This window comes from Centropristis striata, chromosome 16 (assembly GCF_030273125.1).
Source record: "Centropristis striata isolate RG_2023a ecotype Rhode Island chromosome 16, C.striata_1.0, whole genome shotgun sequence".
In the NCBI taxonomy this organism is placed as follows: Eukaryota; Metazoa; Chordata; class Actinopteri; order Perciformes; family Serranidae; genus Centropristis; species Centropristis striata.
In genome coordinates, this window is record NC_081532.1 from 10,067,444 (window position 1) to 10,077,833 (window position 10,390).

General features: G+C 36.8%; 1 protein-coding gene across 1 annotated transcript in view; it reads left to right on the forward strand.

Moving 5' to 3' along the window:
* The window catches only part of sptb (spectrin, beta, erythrocytic), a 57,369-nt gene extending 47,091 nt beyond the window's left edge, over positions 1–10,278 (forward strand). The window contains exons 30-36 of the mRNA XM_059352565.1: positions 1,122–1,318; positions 1,425–1,507; positions 3,408–3,471; positions 4,110–4,375; positions 5,872–6,045; positions 6,899–6,941; positions 7,425–10,278. Of these exons, the coding sequence (XP_059208548.1) occupies positions 1,122–1,318; positions 1,425–1,507; positions 3,408–3,471; positions 4,110–4,375; positions 5,872–6,045; positions 6,899–6,941; positions 7,425–7,607 (1,010 nt within the window). The 3' untranslated portion in view covers positions 7,608–10,278. The remainder of the gene's footprint in view (positions 1–1,121; positions 1,319–1,424; positions 1,508–3,407; positions 3,472–4,109; positions 4,376–5,871; positions 6,046–6,898; positions 6,942–7,424) is intronic.
* The last annotated feature ends 112 nt before the right edge of the window (positions 10,279–10,390 follow it).

The following is a 10,390-nucleotide window of genomic DNA, read 5'->3' on the forward strand; positions in this document are numbered from 1 at the left end:
TAATTTTTCATTTTTTCCCGTGTTTTTTTCGGTCGACTACTCCTCCCGGAGTTTTGGTTGCACATACACTGTGCTAAAACTTTTCTAAGGGTTTCGACAAACGGTTTTCAAATTATTCGGCAAAAACATGCCAAAAATTCCCCAAATGTTACCCTATGGAGAGGCTAGAGTGGATAACATCATCGCTAGAGTGCAGAGGGAGAGAAAAATGTGTCAAAAAATACATTTGGAAACTGCACTCAAGGCCGCAAATGCCACTCTACAGAAATTATTTACACATAGAAACGTAGGACAATTCGTCTCGTCACTCACATTCGTCGTCAGGGTTATAGTTTGGGCGTAGGATGCACAGATGCGCCATAGACCACCATGTTACCCCCCCCACACACACACACACACTAACTGAAAACTGTCAGTTTAAACTAACACTAACTGATCAGTTTTATACACAAACTGATCAGTTTTATATACACACTAACTGACAAGTTATACACTAATTTCAGACAGACAGACAGACACACACCAACACCTGCTTTATTATCTTAAAAATAAATTGTGATCTAATAATGTATGGCTGAGAATCACGGGCCAGAGCCAAGCACACTCAAAATTATTTAGATTAATTGATTGTTTGGTCAAAAAAAGGAAAAAAAAAATAGGGGGCCATCTCAATCAAGACTAATGTTTGCCAATTTTCCACAAACAAGCAATGGATTCATTTCCACTAAACTGCAGTTACTCAAATTGAAATTAATCCAGATAAGTGCTGCAGCAATGAGAATGCAAAGTCTTATAAGACAAGGCAAGTTTCTTTATAAAGCACATTTCAGCGACAAGGCAATTCAATTGTGCTTTACACAATACATCGGAAGCATCACAACAAAAGGCAGAAAAACACATTAAAAGAGGACATGTAGAGATAATTAAACAAAGCCTTAAAATCAAAGAGAGGAAAATAAATAAATAGAAATAGCTTAATCACAAAAATATATTATAGATAAAATATATTAGCATTAATATGTAGGAAAACCTGAAGGTTCTTTTAAAAAGCTATTACTCAAAAATAACAACTACATTATGAATACTCTCATAATAATTGCCGCTGTCTTTGTTGCTTCTAGTGCTGGAGGTGTGTCAGTTTGCGCGGGACGCCTCGGTGGCAGAGGCCTGGCTGATTGCTCAGGAGCCCTACGTGTCCAGTAAAGACCTGGGCCAGTCTGTGGACGAGGTCGAGAAACTCCTCAAGAGGCATGAAGCCTTCGAGAAATCCACCGCCACATGGGAAGAGCGCTTCTCTGCACTGGAGCGCCTCACGACGGTACGTATAAAAAGCATGAATCACTATGGCTACTAAAAAAAACAGACCCAAAAATGTAATCAAATAATGGATTAGATACTGATTCCAGTTCACTACTTTGTTGCAGCTGGAGTTGTTGGAGCTGAGGAACAGGCAGCAGGAGATTGAGCAGTTCATTAAAGAAGAGCAGCAGTCAGATAAGGACAGCAGGTAACACACATACATGCAGAAAAGCTAAAAAAATGGCCCAATTTAAGTCTGTTGATACATATTGTAGTATAAAAAAATCACACCATATGATGGAAGCAGGAATCTAAAGTCAACAATAGCTCTTTACAATATATGAGAATTTTGGATGATTTAGCGATCCAGTCCGTCTGCTATAATTGACCCATTTGAAGCATTTTAAAATTTGACCATTTTTGACAAAAATCGACATGCTATAGTATGATTTTTTTTTTTGAGGGGGTCATTTTTGGACATCCCATAATATGGTGTTTTTCGCTATTTTTGGACAAATTATACTACCACGTGAATCAACAGACTATAATTGGGCCATTTCTATGCATTTGAAAATTTGACAATTTTTGACAAAAATGAACATGCTATAGTATGACTTTTTTTTCAGTTTTTGAACAGCGCACAATATGGTGTTTTTGGACAAATTATTCTACCACATGTATCAACAGACTATAATTGGGCCATTTCTATGCATTTGAAAATTTGACAATTTTTTTGACAAAAATCAACATGCTATACTATAGTAGGCCTATGACTTTTTTTCCAGTTTTTGAACAGCACACAATATGGTGTTTTTTCGCTGTTTTTGGACAAATTATACTACCACGTATATAAACAGACTATAATTGACCCATTCAAAGCATTTTTAGGCATTTGAAAATTTGACCATTTTTGACAAAAATCAACATGCTATAGTATGATTTTTTTTTTGAGGGGGTCACTTTTGGACATCCCATAATATGGTGTTTTTCCCTTCTTTTCTGGCCATATTATGCTCTAATATGTATCCACAAAGTATAATTGGGACATTTCTAGCACTTTTAGGCATTTTAAAATTTGACCATTTTTTGCCAAAAATTGAAGATGCTATGGTATGACTTTTTTTGAGGGGGTCGTTTTTGGGCATCCCAAAATACAGTGTTTTTCTGTCTGTCTGGCCATATTATGCTCTTATATGTATCAACAGACTATAATGGACCCATTTGAAGCATTTTAAAATTTGACCATTTTTGACAAAAATCAACATGCTAATATGATTTACTGCTAATTTAGGGAGCCAATAAGGTGACACTTGTTGCCATGCATACAGTAGCTTTCTTTTTTTTTGTTAAAATTCTTCGAACACCCAACAATACACCAACTATAAAAACACCTTAATGGGCCATGTTGTCACACTGGGCTTCCACATTATCATGAACAAATAAACTGAAGTTTACTCTTCTACCTAATATATATATATATATATATATATATAAAAAAATTCTTATTCTTTTCTCTTCTTTTCTTCTTTAACATATAGCACTCCTTTAGCGATGACAGTTAGCTCTTAAAGTTATGTACTTACTTGATTCCTGTGGTCTATGTCTAGTACCATCAGGTTGAATGCACTTATTGTAAGTCGCTTTGGACAAAAGCGTCTGCTAAATGACATGTAATGTAATGTAATGTAATGAATGAATCACAACTAGTCTGTTGCCATAAATGACCACCAGCGCAAGAAACAAACAAAAACACTTCACACCTGTTTAGCTAACATTTGCTAAAAAAAAAACACAGAAAAAATCTACAGTGCCAAGCTAGGAATTATTTGACCATTTTAAACAAACAAAAATATATTTATGATACACTGTGTCTTATTGACAGAACAAATGTGCTTGGGACTGAGAGCTACGGATAGTATTGAGATGTAGACAACCACAGTGTTTTGTCTTTTTATGGGGTTGGTTGAAAATAACAAAAAAACAGATTATTTCCAGCCCTAACCTTCAAAGCACACAGTCTCTCTCTCTCCCTCTCTCTACACACATTGTTCTTCACCCGCTGCTCTTAAAAGTCTCTCATGCTAACCTTGCTGCCCTTTTACCTCCAGGAGAGAAGACACAGGTTATGTGGAAGGATCTTCACAGCGCGGCACTACTGAGGAACAGACTCTGGTTAGTAACTACACTCACTTAGCTCCTGTCCTTTCTGCTTTATCATGTTGTGACCCCTGTTTAAGCATAAAAAAAGGAAAACCAGCCTCTATTCTATGCTATTTTGTCACTAGCTCCTTTACTTTCTCTAAAGCAAAACACATTTGAGTCTGTTGAGAACTTCTTTTAAGACTTTATAAAATAATAATAGATGCATAAATCACCTCCAGTCATGCAGGTTGATTGGTCCATTTATCAAAGATTTTTCTCCTCTCATTCTATTTCTGTCTCCATTTTTATAGTATAACAATAAATGGAAAAATAAATAAATGTCATACGCCATATGTCGAAAAATATCTAAAAATGGTCAAACTTTAATATGTCCAAAAAACTCTAAAAATGGCCCAATTATAGTCTGTTAAAACATGCAGGAGTAGTTAGTTTGTCCAAAATTGATTTTTAAAAAAGGACCATATTATAGTTTGTCAAATAATTGAAAGAAACGCCATATGTATGTATGTCGAAAAATGAAGAAAAAAAAAACTTTGCTATGTCAAAAAAGAAAAGAAAAGGCCCTATTATGGTCCGTTGATACATAGAGTGGTAAAATTTGTCTCCTGTCTAATTCTACTTCTGACCCTTGTTTCCTACTACTCCAGCTTGGTTCTGCCCAGCCTGATGTTGAACCCATTTCAGATCAGCGGGAGGAGACAGCCGCTGACACCACAGCACCCATAGTCTCGGAAATGAGAGAGAGCGGCTCTCTGGAGCTGGACGACACCGTCCCAGTCGTGCCCCCGAGACCAGAACCAGAGAAATCTGCCACCATGCCCATGGAGACCCCAAGAGCCCCGGCTGTGCTGCAGGAGGGCATGCTGAGCCGCAAACTAGACGTGGAGGGCTCAGGAAAGAAGGCTTCAAATAGGTAGAGTATTCCTGTGTTGGGAAGATATATTACACTTGAAAACGTGCTTACCATCTTTAATCCATCACAGTGCTCATTAGGTCTACACTAATCTTTTTTAGGGCCCGAGCAGGCAACGACCTGCGAGGTCCCTATTGTATTTCGAATGATTATTTATTAGGGCCAGAGCAGTGTTATAAGTGTTATAGTGTGGCCACGGTACCAAATATGAAATTAGACTGCCACCACAGTGCCACCTAGGGGCCGATCAATAAAACCTTAAAGGGTTATCCTCAGGAGGGCATTGACAATAATTGTACCAATTTTGTATGTTATGTTTTATTTGTATAATGCACAAACTATCCCTTTAATCCTCATACAGTGTCTGAAGGAGGACTCTTAACTGATATGTATAAGTTAGAAGAGGCAGGTAGCAATGGTGGAAAGTAACTATGTACATTTACTCAAGTACTGGACTTAAAGTACAATTTTGAGGTACTTTTATGTACATTTTATATAACTTTATACTTCTACTCCACTACATTTTGAGGCAAATATTGTACTTTTTACTCCTCTACATTTAGCTGACAGCTTTAATTACTTTTCAGGTCAAGATTGAAAATGAAAAACATGATACATTTAAAATGATTACCCATTTTTGTAAATTAAACCACTTAAAAGTTTACTAGGTAGTTAAAATGAGCGGAGTGGAGTCATTTCACAGTGTGGTATTAGTACTTTTACTGAAGTAAAGGATCTGAATACTTCTTCCACCACTGTCCTTTTTACTTCTTCACTTTTTTTTAAAACTTTTTTTAACAGTTTTTTAAACTTTTTTTTTTAACTTTTTTTTTTTTAACTTTTAAAAAAAATTTTTTTTTTTAACTTTTTTTTTTAACTTTTAAAACTTTCTTTTTAAAACTTTTTTTTTTAAACTTTTTTTTTTTTTTTTTTTTAAAAGCTTTTTAAAAAAAACATTTCAGGGCGAATACTGCGCAGTACGCCGCGGCCCCGCGGCGTACTGCGCATGCGCGGCCCTGGTGTTTACTGCGCATGCGCGGCCCTGTAGCGCATGCAGCAAACACCGGGGCCGCGCATGCGCAGTACGCCGCGGGGCCGCGCATGCGCAGTATTCGCCCTGAAATGTTTTTTTTAAAAAGCTTTAAAAAAAAAAAGTTAAAAAACAAAAAAGATTTAAAAAGAAAGTTTTAAAAAGAAAGTTTTAAAAGTAAAAAAAAAAAAAGTTTAAAAAAAAAGTTTTTAAAAAAACTTAACACAAAAAAAGGAAATTTGTTAATACACAACTCCTACCACATGACTACTGTAATAACCAGCTATTAGAGTTACAGAGCAGTGAGCTGTTCTTTGTATTTCTCATTAATCAAATTAAGTTTTAATGGAGTGTTGATGTTATTATGGCTCTTGTAATTGGGATTAAATCAAATTAATCTCTCCATTATTGCCTGAAATGATCAATACTTAAGCCCTTCATTCCCTACCTCTCCTCTTCCTCTCAGGTCATGGAACAACTTGTACTGCGTGCTGAAGCCGGGTCAGCTCTCAGCCTATAAGGACGTCAAGAGCTGTGGCCACGGGGTGACGTATCACGGCGAGGACCCCTTGTCTCTCAGTAACGCCAGCTGGGAGATCCTTACAAACTACAAGAAAAAGAAGCACGTCGCCAAACTACGGTGAGAGTCCAATTCTATCTTCAGGTTTTCATATCAGACCTCTCAGAGCAAACATTTTCTCTTGTTGTCTGAAAAGCACAGGTGTTAGTGAGAACACTAACGATGGCTCTGCTCTGTTCAAGTTTGAACAGATGACAGTGAGCAAGCATGCACAATGCCATGAACGTGAAATCAAAGCAGCTAAATGGAATTCAGCCATCATTCATTTAATTATTTAAACCTGTGCTTTTCCAAGTCAAAATGTCTTCTATGAAACAGGCCTGTTGTCTCACTAATAAAGCAACAAACAGATTAAAGTAACAAAGAACAAACCAGTTTCATCCAAACATATTTGAAATCAAAACAGCAAAGCTCTGACAAACTTTCTAACATTTTGGGAAATATGCTTATTGGCTTTCCTGCCAAGAGTTGGATATAAAGATCAAGTGTGGTTTTATGGGGGATTATGTGCTCTCAGCCCAGAAATAATACCACAGATAATCCCCCACAAAACCAAATCTGTTGTCTTATTTTGTACGTTTTTAACAGATGACAAATAACATGTTAATTAATGAGCTGAAGAGGTGGTAGTAGGCAGATGTTTTTTCAGCTTGGGACAGAGCAGACTAGCAGTTTTCCCTGGATTGGATGCTAAACTAAGATAACCGACTGCTGTCTTCTGTGGCCCTTATTGTTAATAGTTGCTACAAACATGAACACATTGTTTTTAAAGTTCGCCAGAGCTTTAGATTACTTATACATTTTTTTTTGTGGAAACTGGTTTATTTTTTGTTCCTCTCAAGACCAAAGCAGAAGTATAAACTCCAAACTTACATACAATAAACTTTTTTTTTTTTTCCCCCCATTCTCTCAGACTTGCAGATGGTGGTGAATATTTCTTCCAGTGTAAAGACGAGGTGAGTGTCTACCCAGTGAGACAAACGATGAATAACTTTTAAAAACTTTGCACGGCTCACGTAAGACTGAATGTTCTGGACTTGGCATTAAACTACATGATCTTTGACCCTATGTACTGTAAAGCAGCAGACACAGGCTGTAAAGCTGCATTCAGAACATACATATTTACATTTTATTTGACGAGCTCTTTTAGTTTTCTATTTCTGGCCTTGTCTGAGCAATTTGGTTTTTACTATCAGTTACCAAGACTATTCTATAGGGAGCATTGAGATTTACAACATAAAATAATTCATAAAGAGGAATTTTTGATCTATATCACCCTAACAAACACATTATTTACAGTTTAATTCTAAATGTGTGAACCACCTCCACTCTTTAATTTTCTTAAATACACCAAGAGACAAAAGCATACGTGGCGCCAGTGGAGGTGGACTTCCCTTTGTAAACCTCTCTGGTGTGTGTGTGTGTGTGTTTAATTTTAGGAGGAGCTCCAGCGTTGGAGCCAGGCCATGGAGAAGGCCGTTCAGCCCCTGGCAGCAGAGGAGGCGTCGGGGCCCTCAGGGGCCAAAGCCCACAGCCTGCCCTCCTCCTCAACTGCCCTCCCTGAGCCCAGCTCTGCCAAGAAAGACAAGGAGAAGAAGTTCAAGTTTGCCAAGAAGAAGTGAAAGGAGACGGGGGAAGGCCATCGGGAGGGGGGGTTGCCTTGGCAACCTGGAAAGAGAAAGTAGTATTTGTGTACAATCAGTCAAAGCGAGCTTTTTAATCACTAGGTTTTTTTTAAATATTATTTGCAAGAATTACCATAAATATTGTAGTTTAGGTTAAAGCCATCACTCTTTTGCCTGTATTTAAGCCAGTGTATCATTGCAAAGGTCCACGTTTTTCTTTGTGTTCTTTTTAAAAAAAAATGCCAAATTCAAAGCAATTAAATTAAAGCACAGGAATGCTCCTTTCACACTCAACCAAAGAATGTTTGTAAAACTTTGCTTTTGCTGCAGTTTTTTGCTTTTTATTACGGCATGCTTTGATATAGCCATGTACAATATGAAGGCCTGTAATGAACATGGGGTGACACGAGAGTACAAAGGAGTACTTTTATTCATCTGCCTTATACAATGGTTGTGAACTGTAATACTGTGCTGTTTGAATTTGGGGCGCTAAACGCTACTTCTACAACCGGAGTGAAGTTAACAGGCTTTAAAAAGCTTTGTAAATGCGGTGTAAAGACTTGGTGATGGGCAAACTGTAGTGCAGTGCTGTACAGTGCACACACACACCAAGTGTAATTGCAGGCATGCAAACTAAATGCTCTATGCACTGTGAAGAGTTTGACTGTTGAGATTTTAAATTGATAACGTATGAGCAGACACCACAAAGAGTCAGTTCTGAATATAGATCCAGTCAGATTGTATTCTCAACTGAACAGTGGCAGTAGTTATTTTCTGTGAACTTGAAATATATTCAACACTTGTGTATTGAACCCTAAATTTCATATCTATTCATTAACATAAATACATATACAGTATATATATCTACAGATGCATGAAGTATGTTTTACGTTAGTTTGATATGGTGCTATTGTGATATTCCTGAACCTTCAGTCAAGACCACCTTGACCTGCCTTATTTGTCTTCAACTTTGGCTTGTAAATGTATTCTTTGTTGTATTTATCTGAGGGGTGTTGCATAAGGAAAACAGGTTTTGTGAAAAGCCTGACTTGAAATGATGCCAACAAACTGAATGAGGATTAATCTGCTTCCTGGAGAAAAGCCTAGTTTATTTTGAAACACAAACCTGTGTCATGAAGCATTAATAACAAGAAAATGGACAAAACTTTCTATGTAAACTTAGTGTTAAAAGATGCAGGATACCGCTGAACAAATTTAAAATATACAACAAAACCCCAGCTGGGGAATTTAGTTTTAGCACAAAATTAAGACTAATCTGATTTTTTAGAAACTAAAGTTCTACATTAGTTGGCTTTTGCTTCTTGGTTTAAACAACTGAAATAACTTCCGTATGTTGAAATTACTGTTTAAATACCTTCAGATTGATGACTTCATCAGACTGAATTCTGAGCAGACTCTTTAATTTTATGTAATTGGCATTTAAAAAGAGAACAAATGGTGGAAATGCTGATTTCCATGAGCCTACAGTCATAGATTGAAGTTGTTTTTGTTGTTCTTTAAATTGCAGTGCAGATTGTAATAAATATTTTTCATTTATTTCAGTAATAAAATTGTGAATATCGTATTGTCAAAAGAATCAATGCATCGTATCGTGAGGAAACTAGTGATTTACATCTCGAATGGTACCCTAGGTCAGACTTATTAAAACGTAATTTATAAAGAAAATTATTGATGCAATGAGCTTGTTTTCACTGATAATCTCTCTTTATGAAACACCCCTCTCACCTCAAACTAGATTTTATTTATCAGAAATGTTGAGTGTCAAATTAAAGCCAACTAGCACTCTTTTAAAAACAGAAAAAAAAGTTTTACAGTACCAGCCAAAGTCCAGGACAACCTGTGGGTCAGATGATTCTTGACTGCTTTTCCAAACCACACGACAGGACCAGGCATGTTTTTTACCTAAAGGTGAGATTCATACAGTAGCAGAATGGAGCTGAGGGAATGAGTCTTTAATATGAATGTAACAGGAGGAAGAGAAGGAAGTGAGAATTTGGTACGATTCAACAATAAAGCCATTATAGAATAAGATACACAGGGAATATAGAGTATGTACAGAATGTGGAACTGCATTTATAGATGTTGTCACATACACACCACTGCCGTCTTGCCTTGTACTGTGGGCTCCGTCCCTGAACTACGACCCAACTCAAGTGACCTCATTGAAATGATGGAAGTCAGGTGTAGAAAGATAAACAAGACCGTTCAGCTCAAGAGGAAATAAGGTAGCATCATGATTATTTACATTCACAAACAGGAACAAATTTGTCTGCTTGTGGCCGTGTGAACAAGAAATACAGATGTTTTTCTGTGTTCAGAGGGCCAGAACTTCACTTCTATGCTACTAGTACAAGTAGTTACATTTTTCTGTTAGAAACACACCTCGAAATGGTTTGGGGAAACTTGCATCACACATACTCAGTCTTGTTTTTCTTGGTCACTATATCTACAGTAACTCAAGACTCTTGACACTTCCTACTCTGTCACCTCCATCCACTTTGTTTATTCCTCCACTCCTTCCTACCTGCCTTTTCTGTTCAGTGGTTTTTAATCTGCATTTTGTACTCTCTAGCTATGTAAAATATCCAGAAATGTTGACAGGAAATATCAAATACATTTTGAGAGAATAAAGTTTAAAAATAAACTCCTGAAACTATACGGTTTGGGTTTTTATTTATTCACATTTTCTAACTTTTTTTAAAATTCATGTCCACATGCCGATTTTTAATGAGTAGTATTAATTCCAACTGTTAAAACAT